The 16340-nt window shown below is 33.3% G+C and overlaps 1 protein-coding gene across 1 annotated transcript; it reads left to right on the forward strand.

Moving 5' to 3' along the window:
* The first annotated feature begins 13038 nt into the window (after window positions 1-13038).
* Window positions 13039-15373, forward strand: LOC18595553 (cytochrome P450 705A12-like). The gene is made up of 2 exons (XM_007023561.3): window positions 13039-14072; window positions 14517-15373. The coding sequence occupies exons 1-2, from the start codon at window positions 13116-13118 to the stop codon at window positions 15141-15143; spliced, it is 1584 nt and encodes a 527-aa protein (XP_007023623.3). The 5' UTR covers window positions 13039-13115; the 3' UTR covers window positions 15144-15373.
* Window positions 15374-16340: the final 967 nt, after the last annotated feature.

Here is a 16340-nt window from a genome sequence, read left to right on the forward strand (position 1 = left end):
AAAATGAAGAAAAAAGCACCAAAAGAAAGAAAAAATAAAACAAAATCAAAAAAGAAAAAAAGCAGTGGAAAAAAGAGGAGAAAAAGACGAAAAGAATGGAGAAAATAAGAAATGAGAGAAGGCAGAGAAACCTAAAGAGGAAAAGGAAAAAATCCAGAAGCCTAGTAATGAAAAAGACCAAAATAACAAGTAAATTTATTAAAAACCCAAAACCGCCCTCAAGACAAAGGAAAGATGGATAGTGAAAAGAAAAAACAAGGCCTAAAAATCCCACAATCACCAAATGAGCTTCATTTCAATGTGAATTGCTCCATTAGAGGTAAAATGGGATTGGCAGGATGTGTTAAGGTTTCACCAAATGAGGAAAGCTCAGTTGTTGGATTGTTTTTTGGTCTACTTAGTATCCAAGAATCAAACTTTGCAGAACTAATGGCCATCAAACATCCGTTGCAAATGTTCATCTCCTCTCCCTATGTTGGATTGAAAAGATTGGTGGTGAATCTAATTTGTGAGTGGCTTTATCTTGAGTGAGGGAACCACGAAAGAGACCTTGGGCATATTGGAAAGTTTTTTATGACATTGATGGCAGCCTACGTGTGATTGGGGACTATGAATTTCAACATACAATGCATAAAGTTGCTTGTAAAAAAAACAATAAGTGAAGTCAATTCCTTGGCTGATGCACTTGCAAAGTTTGGAGTGGAAAGAGAAGCAATGTTCTTTGTAAGGTGGTTCAAATACGGTTGATGAGGCTATTTGTGATGATTGGCCTATGCGCTGGGAGATCTCAGCATCATTGTGCTGATCGTGAGTAGGCTACCTTTTTTAAGTGCTTAAATTTTATTGCTCTGGAATAAACCTCTTGTATCCCTGTATGGGTTAGCATGAGTTGTTTTTCTATGTTTCAGGTGTACACATATCATTGCCAGATCCTCTTGGTCCATACAATGTGATGTAATATGCTAATCATTTACGATCAGGTATTTTCAATATATATATATATATATTCCATTTCTTATTTCTATTTTTAGAAAGCTGGTTGTAGGACTTTAATCTTTGAATCATGTGAGTAGTCAATTAGTTTATGAACATTAAGTAATCACCATCTTCAGAAGTTGCTTAAATTTATAGCATGTACATTAAATTTTAATTTAAATGGAGTTAATTAATCCATATTTAAAGTATGCTTCTTTCCAAATTATATCATTAAATAACTGAATGCATTTGGATGAGGTATTCTAAAATTTTGAAGAATTTTGAAATGAAGTTATTCTAAAATATATCAATTTAAAATAGCAGCATTTATAATTGTATTTGTTTCAATAATTACTTTTAAAAATGAGATTTCGAGTATCGAAATTTGATAAGATAAAAAAATATATATAGAAAGGAAAAACAATAATGTTAGAAATTGAAAAAGATAAAGATCGAGAAAATATGCAATATGAGTGTTAGCAAATTTATAAAAATATATAGATGTTACTAATAATATGAAAAAGTCATGAAATGTGCGTGTTCGTATGTGTACATATAAATAGTTAAAGAAAATAAAATTTATCCATAAAAAAGGCGGGGGGAGGGGGGGCGGAGAGAGAAATTTTGATATTTTATTAAAAACGGAAGAATTGAAATAAGATGCTCGTGCCTTTAAAACTCCTCATCCATATTTCAAAAATTTTGACAATTTTAACGTTGTTTTACCAAACAATGTAATTTTTTTTTAAATTGAAATCCTTAAAACACCATGATTTGCTAACTTTATTATCATTATGTAGAAGAGAATTTAGGTAAGGTTTATTAAGTTAAATTTATAAATTTTTCATTAAAAGTGATAAAATAAAAATTAAATTTGAAAATCAAAATCAAGATTGATAGTGTCACGACCCGGAACTCCCATCGAGCCCATGACAACCGCCGCGACGTCCCGATAGGCACTCATTACCCCGAATGCCGATCGAAACCCCGCAAGGCTTAGCATCAGCTTCTGCATCTCCCCAGTGAGTGACAGTTATTAAATTTCACATTTCAAAAAAAAATCATAAGTCATTTCCAAATCAAAACAATAAAATATTACTTTCTGGCTCACAGGGGCATTTTCGTCATTTTTCTTCGAAAATACCAAAACTCGTCAAAAACATGGTGTAAAAGCTAAATATATTCATACATACTTTAAATCAAATAACTGAAGAATAAAATTACTTTTTCAGTGACACGTGGGCCCCCAACTGACTAAGAAGATGTAGGGCTATGAACCCTTACTTCCTATGATGCAACTCCGAGATTAATTCTCGTCTTAATCAACTATCAACAAACTGTCCTGAGCCTGAAAAATGGATAGGAAGAGGGGTGAGATTAAATAATCCCAGTGAGTAAACAATTACCATCAAAAGCATCTAAAGCCGAGTAGATGGAGACAATATAAAAACGTTATATCTCAATAATGTTCATAACACAAAATTCGTTTCAATCTATACCAAATAATTTCTTTTCATCAAAATTTCCCCGACTTATGAATTTCTTAAACTTGGCCCCTGCCAGAATCATTCTCACGGGTACCTTCGTCAAGGTATCCCATTGAGACCGCCAAGGCTGTTCAATGACCCATACCCATAAACATGTTTTCACATCTGACACACAGCCGTTCCTTGGCGTTGGCTGAGTCTCACTCTCACGTGGTGGCCCGAACGTGAGGTGCACTCAAATCATACCTCAGGAGATACTTCACCCAACATCTCCCCCCGGAGGTAAGTATATAATTGAGTTATCGTGCCCCTTTCATAGGCAGCCCACGAAAACCCCCACCACTGCAGTGACCGTTTAATATACCACCAGACCCATAAAAATTCCAGTAGCATAATATGGCGAATAAAATGTAATCCAGTCTATCGAGACCAATCCAAAACTATTCATATATTTCATGTCAACCCCAAAAATTTAGCCATTATGCTACCATAGTGTCATAAGCCCCAATTTCAATAACATATAAAATCATAAATTTCAACACAATCTCCATATACTCAATTTTCCCAAAACAATATTTGATTTCAAAATCAGTATAAATCTCTTTTTTATTAAAAAACATTTTAATTGGAACACATAATATTTTATAATTTAAACTCACCATTCAATAAAATCATCAAACAAGTATAATAACTCTAGATATTTAAGACGATAAATTGTCCACTCACAGTTCTAGGAGTCGATGTACTCCTAATCCCAGTCTTCAAGCACAATTTTGGTACTTTTACCAGTGTAATTTGCTCACCACCTATCCACAATGTACAATACATAATTCACCACATCAATGCTTGACCATTATAAAATCAATTCAGGCTCGGTATATATGCATGATATGACATGCAACTTATCCGACTACCGCTTAAATGCGGTGCTGACCTAATTCGGCCTATTACCCGATTAAATTACTAACGCGTCCAATTTAATCTCAAATTAATTTTTTTCAGTTTCTATACCTCAATTGCACCCAAATTGACTTAATGTCCCTCGGTGTGGTGCAAATTATCAGTCCTGATAGCAAATTACGAAAATACCCCTAATGGGTAAAAATTCATATTTTTGCTCCAAAAATTTCCATTATTTTTCTAGACTCATAATTCATCATTATTCATCATAATTCCTCAAATAAACATCAAGATCATCAGCCAATATTCCCCTAGAAAATTCAGCCAATAATGGTAATGGAGGAAAATAAATTCTTTTCTTGTTGTTTTATTCCTAAATATGCTAAACTAACTTAAAACACTAACATAACTTAAAATCAAATTAATCTAACAAGTTTCTCTCTCCTAACCCATTTTTCCAGAATTGAATTCATCCTCAAATCACATGATTCAACCATGAAAAATGATAAGAAATGCATGGAAATGATAAATCTTAAGCTAAGCTTGAAAAATCATACCTTTAAACACTTGATTCCTTGAAAAATCACACTTTTTCTTTGAATTTTCTCACTCTAGGGTTTGTTCTTATTTCTCTCTCTCTCCTGCTGGTTTTGGCTGACCATCCCAATGAAGAATTCTTGAACTTTCAAGCCTTTTAATAGGCTTAATAAAATATTATTATTTTATTTACCTTTTGAATATTTTATTATTTTATTTTTTTCTAGCCATTTTTTTTTACTTTCTTTTTCTACCACTCAATCCTCTTCACTTATCCATGTCCTCCATGAAATTTCTAGACTTTTCCAAAGTTTTGGTGAAGCAAATTTTTAAAAATTACACTTTTGCCCCCGTAAAGTGAAAAATTACATTTTTACCCCAAAAAATGAAAAATTGCCCATAGACATATTTTTCATCCCTTATACTCATACCATTCTCCAATTTGTCAAATGTGATCTAAATTCTCTCAAAATCTCAAATTTTGTCCGCGAGTAGAAAAATTACAATTTTACCCCTAGATAGTGAAAATTTCAATTTGACTCCGAATTGATCCTCGAACTCCTAATTACCATTTTGAGTCATCCTTGAACTGTGAAACTCTTAATTTCACCTTAAAATTCCTATTTGAACTAGTTCGAGGCTTAATCGACTTAATGATACCATTAGGGGCAATATCGTCTTTTAACGATTTCTCGAACTTCCTAAATATACAAACATTCTATCGAGTATGTGAATGACATTATAATTATTTTACAAAGCAGGGTTTGACAGATAGAGTTGAATAAGAAGATCAATAATATGTTAAAAGTTAATTACAAATAATATGCAAACACCAAATTTGATTAACGTTTCCTGAACAGTGAAAACTTTGTTAGTATTTTCAATAAAAATGCTTATTTAAATAAAGTTTCGAAACATATTCAAATTATATCAAAATTTTTAAACTTGATTCTATATAATAAAGTTTTTCAATTTATGGGATTGGGTTTTAAAATTTAGTTTTTATTTTAGAAATTTTAATAAAAAAATCTCACAAACTTTACTTAAAAAAATCTTATGTAAGTATCGTTCTTGTTCTTTTTTTTTTTCTCAGTTAATCAAAAGATTTCATTGATAATAAAATGGTAACTACGCAAAGAGAAGAGGCAGTAGCTGTCAAGCCAAGACGACCTTCAAATGGCTAGAATAGATTTACAGAACAATGAGCTGCAAACAAAAGAAAAAAAAAAAAACCGAACCACAAGCAGATAGACAAAGCCTCTGTCTTCAGCAGCAAAGAGTAAAAGAGGTATCCTTGAACATAGAATCCACAAGGCAGAGAGCAAATCATAATAACAGCAGCAAAGCAGTAAAAATCTGACCTCGTGATAAAAGGATAACAGAGAGCTAACGAGTTGAATATAAAGAGCTTAAGAGCTTAAAAGCTTCATCATCAAACATCACCACCAAGCAGAGATTGAAGAACTCTTAGAAACTCCATATTTAGCTTAAGAGTCAGCAAAAAAATTACCTTCCTGTAGAATGTGAGAAAATTGGACTATACCTAGCGAAGAGCGGATTGCATCAATCCCAATGAATATGATGCCATTTGTCTTAGGGTCTCTTCATTTCATTTGTCATCCATTCAAGTGCATTCTTAGAGTCAAACTTTATGGTCACATTGTAACGACCGCTCTTCAATCGTTACCGATTTCCAAGACTTTTGGGAAAGACCTGCCAAATCTCAGACAAGCCTTAATAGAAATACCCATTAGTCCATCATACTCGTTGACCAAATCATGTTATCACTCTAAACCATACACTCTCGTAACATGAATTGAACAAAAGATGTAATAATCAATTTGACCTTTAAATCATATACTCATAAGTATATACATTGAAATCCAAAATCTCCAATATGTCATTTATATCAAAACCAATATCTGTTTACATATTAACAACAAGGTGCTACAACTAGACCTTTAGCAGTGGAGTGACTCGAAATAGAAGGCTAAGAGATGCATTTACCTACGCTGTAGTAAATCTGGGTTTGTTGAACAGTGCACTAGAGCAGATTACTTATTTGCAAAAGAAAATGAAAAGGGGTGAGTCTTACAGACTCAGTGATCATCGACTCCGTGAGTAAGGTGTAGATGAGAAACAAGCAAATAGCAGATAAGTTTGAATATTAAAATGTAAGATTATAAAAACAGTTTAATTCAAACGAAAGTTTGTGCCTTATATAAAAATTGAGAATTTCTTATGCATTGTGATCATTCCAACAAGTATACCAAATCCAGGTAGGTAAAATTTTCCACATCGAAACAAGTTAATAACCTTAGTCAAATCAAATCATTTCAAGTATCACATTTAAAACTAGTGTATATAAAAGATTTCTACCGTCGAAATCATTTAACGTCATACTCAAATCAAATCAATAGATTCGGGCAAGCTCCCATGAAATCAAAGGTTATTAAAACTTATATAAATAGGGGAGTTGTAGAAAATCGTATAATTCCGTTTTCACCATGCAAAGAAATACAAGTTTGAAAACCCAGAGAGATGCCACTCTTGAGTAGAAAATAGAAATAAAACTCGTGGTCCCACTACCACGTAATAACATCTGGAAGCGTCGCTTCCACCGGATTCCCACATGCCATGACAGTCTCAATGATGTTGACCGATATCGGTCAAATCAAGCATCGCAATCGCAAATATCACTAGTGGTCTTGCCATGTACATATCACAGACCATGGCTCCAGCCATGTCTAACAGCTCGTCGGTGATCTAAAGGTTCTCTAGCTAGAGCTCACTCATGCACGAGGGTCATACTTAACCGAAGTAACAACCGGCCTACTCTCGAATCTCCCTATTTAATAAAACCATTTAAAAATCTAAATCAGGTTTTCAAAGAATCATTTCAAATCATTTTCAAAATACCGATCACAGTATCATGTTACACCCTCTTTTCATAAGACTTATATTATAAACCTTTGCAAGAGATTTACATATCAAAATGGCATGGTGAATATGTGATTAAATTCATGATTGCACACCACACAAACAATAAGGCACATTTTGGATATAAACCGTATTGAAAAGCTTGTTTTCCTATTTAAAACACTTTACATATATAATTTATACATATATATTCAAAACACATTCAAACATCATAAAAATCACAAAATTTCTAAGATTCTACTAGCTCATGCTATCCACAATTTGCGTTTAAAGTAAACCATACATATATGTATATATATAATTACAAAAATTTTAAAATAGACACCCCTACTCACCTTACGATAGTGGGATACTAAGTCGCTATTTCTACTTGCCGGTTGCTTGTTGCTTCTTTCGGCATGCCACCACAGTACATTACCTTACTTTTGCACTTCCTAGCAACATTCCAAATTCAATATCTTTAGTATATATCATTTCTACTTCTTTTTCTCATTCAATCATGAATCCACATTCAACTAACTTATATCTTAACACATTTTTACTAAAGTTACTTATATCCTTTGCTTGCATATTTCTTTAGACTATAAATACCGGTAACTTATTTATGACTTTAACACACATATTAACCTTTCCAAAGATATTTACCAATATCAACCATCATTTCCACACCAAAAACCTAGCACATGGCAGCAACTATAATTTTTCTTCCATCAAGCATTTTCTAAGTCCACATGTACCACAATTTACACTTACATGATATCACCAATCATAACATCAATATTCATAACTTTTTAAAGCTTTCACTACAACACACATCCACGTATTACATTGTTCCAAGCTTAAACTATCATATTAACATCATACATTGCATGCCATGCCACTTTTCTCTCACCTTAGTTTCACTCGACACCCACGGGTTTGGTAACTTGCATGTCAATGAATGGTCTCCAAATCTAATTGATCTTTGCTACCACAAAAAAAAACCTCTCATGATAATTGGTTCAAGATGCATGCATTCAAGCAAAACAACAATTTCTACCTTCCTTACCTTGAAATCTACAAGCCAAACCACCAAAATCCTTTCAAACTTTCACAATGGTGTGTGGGTGGGGAGGAAAACCTCTCGATTTTCCCTTTCTCCTCCAAGGCCGAACCTCCTCCTCCAAGCTTTTCCCTCCTTTTTTTTTTCCTTCCCCTTTCTCCTTTCTTTCTTTCCTTTCTCTTCTTTCTTTTATTTCTCTCTTTTTCTTGCTCTCGAGTGAAATTTATCAAACCCCCTTTATTTCCTTTTTTCTTCTTCCTCTCGGGTGGAATGTTCTAAAGCTTTCTTTCTCTCTTTTTCCAAGCCGACTTCCCTTTTCTTTATGTCTCCATTATGTGGTTTTATTACAAGAAGAAAAGAGATAAAAAAATCATTTTGATGTTTCTTGATGTGGGGGCCGACATGGCAAGTATAGCACTTGTCAATCTTCTTTTTCTTTGCCTTCCTCAGTTATGGCTGCCCCCCCCCCCCCCCCCCCCCCTCTCCAAGACAAGCCTTAAATATTGATTTTTACTTCTTCTTTATCACACATGGGTGACTTGTCCAAGTCATGCCTCCCTTCTTCTTCTTTTTTTTTTTTTACTTCTTTATTCCTTGATTTCTTTTCTTTTCATTTGTTTATTCCATGCTCCATGTACAATTTATAATTTATTTAATCATTCTTTGACTCATTCAAATCACATATCTATCTCATATTCCATATAATACAACCTTACTTAGTTAGTAAATTCTCATTTAACATTAAAATGTTAAAATTTACATATAAATCCTCAAACTTTTCTTTATTTACCGTGTGACCCTCCAACTTTTGTCCTTTATAACTTGATCTTTTCAACATTTATTAAATTCCAATTTTCTTCTATTTTTCTTCCTTTACATGTGTACAAATAAAATATAAATTTTACACTTCAACGCCATATCACCATAATATTTAAATATTTACTTACCCATTCTATCTCTATTTAATAAAGACACGTGGGCACAACTATTGTCGTTTTTCTTCGAAATTCTTTCTTATTTCTTCTCCCTCACTTAGATTAGTCATATAATCCTCTTTCATAACTAATTTTGACAACAGATAAAATATTAATATTTTAATATTATTTTATTCATAAAATATTATTTTATTTCAAAATTCTCCACTTATCTCTTGGAGACCCAAAATATCTCACTTTATCCCGGTTCACTTCCGAATCACCTTTTAACTCGCTAATTCATCTTTGATAAAAATGTTATTATTTAATTATTATTTTCTCGCGTGTAAAATATTTTACTTCACACTATTCTTTTTATGCGTCACCACTCTTTGACACTTAAATTTACATCAATTGTCCCTTCGTCTTATCGATACGGTTATATTGATTACTATACGGGGTTATGGGGTGTTACACACGTTAAAGCCAATGTAAGGAGACAAGGCAAAGAGACGCAAAGCATAAAAGATGGCTATTAACTCGACAAAGTTAGAATTTAAGTAGACTAGGGGGTCAAAGAACACCCCTACAACATATCCTTCCAAATTCCTTAGAATCCCACCACAACTTGTCAAGTCTGGCTTGCCTCTGGCCAAACTATCTACAATAAACTTAAGATCACCTCCATTTGGGGGTTGCCAAGAAACTCTAAGACTAGAGCCGGCCCTTTGGCGAAGCCAACCAAGTAAGGGCTTTAAGCCCCCAATTTGAGGAGGCCCAAAATTTAGGAAGGATTTATAATTTTATAATAATTATAATAGAATTAATTATATTAAAATATATAAAAAGTAAAAAATATATTAATAAAAATATTTGTTTTTTCACTTTTCTAATTATGTGTCTAATAAATCTCAATTTTCTATCACTTTTTTATTTCTAGAATGCTATTTATTCTCAACTATATTCTTTTTTTTCCAATCAACTAATGGTCATATATATTTAATCATCTCCAACAGTAATTTTTTTCTCACTTATTTCTCTTATTTCCAATAAACTCATTTAATGATTTCCAACAACTATTTTTTTTCCTATATATAAAACCAATTTTTTTTTTGTTTTCTATATAGCGATCAAAAGTTGAAGTCATTAGATGATAATAGTTTGAAAGAATATTGTCTTAATCTTGAATGTTCTTTAAAATATAATAACTACTCTGATATTGATGGTTTAGATTTATTTTCAGAGTTAAAAAATTTAAAAGAAATTATACAGGAAGAAAACAGTCCAATTAACATACTTAATCATATAAGAAGACTCGATTCTTTTCTAAATACATATATTACTTTTAGAATAATGTTTACAATTCCAGTAAGTGTTGCTTCAGGAGAAAAAAGTTTTTCAAAACTAAAATTAATAAAATCTTATTTAAGATTAATAATGTCTCAAGAAAGATTAAATGGATTGACTATATTATCAATTGAAAAAAATATTAAAAGAACTTGATTATAAAACTTTAATTAAAAATTTTGCATATCAAAAAGTTAGAAGAATAAAATTTTAATAATTTTTTTTTAATTTTAATAAAAAAAACCTCATTTAAGTATTTCGTTTTAGGCTTTTGAACTTATTGAGCTGCCTTGTCTGAGACGTGTATGGAGTGAAGTTCTCTTGGAAATTGAGTTATTAGGTTTCGTCCACCAACCCATATCGTTAATGGAATCAACTCCTTCACAGGCACCGATCTAGAAAAGTGAGCACGTTTTAATAAAGGAATAGGATTTCCAAGCAGTCCCACACTTTGCTAGAGAACATCGCCCCTTTCCGCGCTAGCCATAGGGACCAAAAAGTTGAGCCACAAACAATCATCCATCGCTTTCATGTGGTGCCCGTGAAAGCATAATCAACCCACAACTGAATAAAAGATGAGATTGTGATGGAAGTTACCCATGATAAACCCCACCATTGGAGAACTAAGCACCATTCCTTCCAACTAAATTGATATGTGAGAAGAATGTGGGAGCAAGTTTCCTCCTTCAAATCACACCATACACAAAGTCTTTGCTCCTCATTAAAATGAACTCCGCAAGATGTAAGAAAATGTTCAGTGGGGATGGAATCAGGAATGGCAAGTCAGAGAAAAGAGCTGAATCTTTAGTGGTATCAATAACTTCCAAATAGATTAGAACCACACACCATGGTCCATAACTTCCAAATAGATTAGAACCACATACCATGGTCCATAAGATCCGCATCAAGGAGGGAGCAAAAGATTTTGACTGAAAAGTGACCTTTAGGGTGATGTTTCCATAGAAGCCTATTTTCTTTCCTAGGTACTAAAACCGCATTGGAAAGCTCAAGAAGTATCTCATTATAAGCATCATTGTCCTATGAATAAAGATTACTTTTGAAATTAATAGTCCAAAAACCATTGTTCCACACATCCATAACCTGAGCGTCATTGTCCACTACAAGTGAGAAGAGACGTAGATATTTGGCGCTAAGTGGCTCATTAGCAAGCCTCCACTTATCCATCCAAAAATATATGGAAGCCCCTTTGCCTATCATTCTTGTTCTTAGTATATATTGATTATTGGTTTTATCATTGTAAGTCTCACATCTAATTAAATCAGAGAGAAAAGGTAAGTTTATAATTTTTTTTCCATAAGTATGCGTTTATAAATAGATTACTTAGTTGGAATTTTTGGGCTCTTCTATTATACCATTATTGTTCTTTTTTCAATGAAAAAATTTCTGTCATCAAAGAGAAAAAGTGTTCTCTTGGTACAAGTTTTTTTCCCTGTAAAATTGTCGAAGTATAATAATTTCAAGAAGTTAAAGGTATTTGACTTCTTAACTATGATTAGATAATATTTTGTTGAATAATTCCATATGGAAGGGAAGTAGATTAAGCTGGAGGATAATCTATGGTGCTGACCCGAGCTCCCAAACCTATCAATTAACAGAATCAATATAATAAGATTGGCAGGTCTTGACTTCTAAAAGCGGTTTATTCTTGGTTAATCAAAATGAAAAAATGGATGATTATAGAGTTAAATCCATAGCATTAGTCGTTAGATCAAAGTATAGCTTTTTGACTAACTTGAGAACACACCAATATTTCCTTCGCCGGTACAAATTGGCTGCTATATAATTTCCTTCTAGTTACATTTTAATACAATATCCTTTGGTCAAACATATAAAATTTTGTTTTTTTAATATTTTTAGATTTGAAGAGTTAAAATAAAGGTCAAAGTACTACATAAGTTTTTGAACTTTTGAATTATATTTTTCTATTGTGTGTATCAAGTGATTTCAACAATCGTTAGCACAAGTGGACGTTGATGTGACTTTTTTGACTTGATAAAAATTAGGTAAGTGGAAAAATATTCAGCTGGGACATGTTGGACATTAATTCTAATCAATCAGTTTTATTATGGTACAAAGGATTCTAACTAGTCATGGATTTAAGGTTCCAGGTATCCTACAAAATATTTTTGTCAAAATTAGAATTTATATGAATAAAAATAAAAAAATTATGATTTCTTTATATATAATAAAAAAATAACAACTATTTTAAAAAATTTGAGATAATTCAAGAGATTTTTATCTTGAAAAGAAAGGGAGGAGCATCTTATCTCTTGTAACTTAACTATAGGATTAAAAAAAAAAGTTATATGATTGATAGCTTAATTTATATGAATTACATGCTTTATCTATAAGGAAAGGTATAATGAAAGGTAGAGAACAATAAAAATGGAATTTTAGAATTCAATACAAATTTATTGTTTTTAGGAATATATAATCTCTAACAAAAAAATTTAAATTATTTAAAAAATATAAATAAAATATTATTTTATTACATTTAATCAAGTCTTTATATTTTTATTTTGATTTAAATAAATTTTTATAACTAATAATTAATTAACTATTATTATTTTGATATTACGTGATGTTGACATAATATGTTGATATATTATGATAAATAATAATGTGGTATAATTGGCATATTTACATAGCATTTTCACCTTCTACGTCAGTACCATGTCAACGTAAAGTGGATGTAAAAGAATAAACGATGTTTTGATTAATAGTCTTTAGTCATAAGATAGTATAGTCATAAGGTCTTATTTGATTTGAAATAAAAATATAAAAACTTGATTGAATAATTAAAAAAATTGTAAAACATTATACCTTAGTTTTACCTAATGAAGTGCTGGCCGGCCCCATGGAAATATAATTCCAGCCGTTGATACCGTAAATATACGCCACAATAATGTATTGGATACGAAGGTCAAAACAGAGCTTCTATTCTATTTACAAATGACCGTCACTCCTCCATGGAATTTGGGAAAAGATTGCAAGATGAATTCCATCTCAGACCTGCATTACTACTTGCTATGCTTCCTCCTGTTGCTCTTCTCTGCTTTTCTTCTTCGATCCATCTCCAACAAATCCAGTAAATCAGCTCCCGGCCGGCATCTTCCCCCAAGCCCACCGTCCCTCCCAATCATCGGTCATCTCCATCATGTCAGGCCAGTACTACATAAATCCTTCCACCACCTTTCTTCCAAATACGGCCCACTACTCTATCTCCGCCTCGGCTCTTATCCCTGTCTTGTCGTTTCCACATCCTCAATGGCTGAAGAAATCTTCAAGACCCAGGATGTCAACTTTGCAGCTCGCCCTGTATCTCCCTTCGGAGACGGCTTACTCTTTGGAAACGACGGCTTTATCACCGCTATGTACGGAGACTACTGGCGGTTCATGAAGAAACTTTGCGTGACTGAATTGCTTGGAACACGACAGGTGGAAAGATCACGGGCTGTTCGGCACCAAGAAATTACACGGTTTTTGCGTCAGATGATTCAAAGTGCAAGTAATACTGAGGTTGTTGACGTGGGTGCTCGGCTCATGAAGCTTACAAATAATATTATTTGCAGGATGGTGATGAGTACAAGTTGCTCGGAGGAAGATGATGAGGCGGAGAGGATTAGAGAGCTGGTGAAGAGATCATTTGAGCTGGCTGGAAAGATGAGTCTTGCTAATTCGTTGGGACCATTGAAGAAATTTGGATTTTGGTTATATGCAAAAGAAGCAAAGGAGGTGACTACAAGGTATGATGAGTTGTTAGAGAAGCTACTTAAGGAGCATGAAGAGAGAGCAAAAAGCAATGATAGAGAGGGTAATAAGGATTTGATGGATATTCTCTTGGAAGCTTATCATGATGACGAGGCAGAGTTTAGGATTACTCTGGGACAGTTGAAATCCTTCATTCTGGTAACACATTTTTCTCATTTTCTATGGTAGTGACAATTGGCAGGGATGTGATCCTTCTTTGAAAAGAAATTACATCAGGCTTTGCTTCTATGCCTGTGGCTCAGACTCGGCCGATATTATTAATCTAATCTGGGACTAATTTTGGTTCCCTAGCTTTTACACAAAACTTGAGCCATTTCTTTATAATTAGCTTGATCAGTTTTGTAATAATCAGTTGTTTCCTAACTAATTCTACTCCTAATTTGGGAAGGGAAAAATTCTTTAATCGAAGAAAAACAACAAATGGGAGAAGTCATAAAAAACTTGTACTCCTTTGATTCTAAATTGAATATTCACTTTTCAAATGTCATTAAATTTTAAAAATTATTATAATTTCATTATAATTTTACTCAATTTGGCTTTAATCTGTCTGTTTTTTTTTCTTTTCCTGTTGGGGGATGCCAGGATCTCTTCATTGGGGGCACCAGTACTTCAGCAGAAACCATGCAATGGGCAGTAGCAGAGCTCATTAATCACCCTACTGTTTACAAGATTGCCAGAGATGAAATAGAGTCAGTTGTTGGAAGAAGTAGACTAGTTGAGGAAACAGATATCCCAAGCCTCCATTATCTGCAAGCAATTGTGAAGGAAACATTAAGATTACATCCAAATTCTCCCTTAATACCCAGAGTCTGCCAACAAGGCTGTAAAATCAATGGCTTTGATATACCTGCACGTACTCCAGTAGCAGTCAATGTCTATTCCATAGCCAGAGATCCAGCAATATGGGAAAATCCAAACGAGTTCTGCCCTGAGAGATTCCTAGTTTCCTCTAAGACGGAAACCAAGGGACAGAATTTTGACTTTACTCCTTTCGGAGGTGGAAGAAGAGCATGCCCTGGCAAAAACTTGGCTTACGCAGTAATGAATACTGCAATTGCATCTATGATTCAGTGCATTGACTGGAAGGTTATTGGTGAAGATGGAGATGGGGCTAAACTTAGTATGCAGGAAGCAATAGGCATGTCCCTGACGATGGCTTCTCCACTTCGATGCCTTCCTTTGGTTTATTTTAATCCATTTGAAGCTTAAAAATGACTCTTCAAAGTCAACTTCAAATAGTTTTAGTTTAAATGTGACTCTTTTCTACATGTATATAGATATATATACTATTGGGTGAGGGCTGATCATGTGTTAAATACAAATAAAACTCGACGTAATTCAATTTAAAAAAATTGAATTACACCTCACCCTCTTAGAATCTGTTCTATGTCAAATTGAGTGCTGAATTAAATTAATAAATAAAATATATGTTCATATCACTTTACCTAAATAACAGAAGTTGATGAATCCTTTGCTAAATCATCAAATCAGCTTTCAAAAAGCTCAACCACCTTAGTCCGGTTGTTGCAAACCAAAGCTATCTAAAGAGTCCTTATGTAGCCTCTAATGGTCATCCACAACAATGAATTAAAAAATCCCTCTTTAAGGATTGGGAGTCCTTTGTCACAGCCCAATTTCTAGGCTATTACCGGCACAGGGGCCCAATGTGCACAGCCTACTAAGCCCAAGCACGCTTATTTATGAAATTCTATTTCATCATTCCCACCATCATTTCTAACCACAAATCTTTTTTCTCAACTATACGTATTTCAATAATAAACAAGGCAACCAAATATTTATATTTGTACTAATCCAAAATACTGTCATTCATTGCCATCTTATAATGGCATCATCATATCATATATACATCTATTGTTTGTAGCATAAATCTTAGCGATTTACATCGAGTGTAACTCCACATGCAAAATTCTTGACGACCAGCGGAGTGACTTGGGTGAGGGCACAACTACCGAATGCAATATACCTACCAAGGGGTGCATACGAGTGGTCTCCTTAATCCCGGTCCCAACTAGCTACGAATCTGAAAACATGCAATTTTAAAGAGTGAGTCTAAACTCAGTGAGTGAACATAAGAAGGGAACAAGCAACAACAAGGAATGTTTTAGAAAACATAATGCACTTACGATAAACCATGCAATTTAGTCTAATTTTTAGTTAAAACCCCTCATTTCAAACTTTGAATGTTTAATCCCTTAATGTTACAAGGTCCATGATGAACCATAAAGTTGAATAGAATGAAAATTTCAGCAATGACCAAGCAAGACAAACAAACAGAGGGTTTTCGTGCTGTAGCGAAAAGGCATTCTTGGTTTGCATATGCTTCGATTTTTCAAGCATATCTCCCACTACATAAGTCCAATTGACATGATTTTTGGTCATTAAAGC

Source organism: Theobroma cacao, chromosome 6 (assembly GCF_053813885.1).
Source record: "Theobroma cacao isolate CCN51 chromosome 6, ASM5381388v1, whole genome shotgun sequence".
In the NCBI taxonomy this organism is placed as follows: Eukaryota; Viridiplantae; Streptophyta; class Magnoliopsida; order Malvales; family Malvaceae; genus Theobroma; species Theobroma cacao.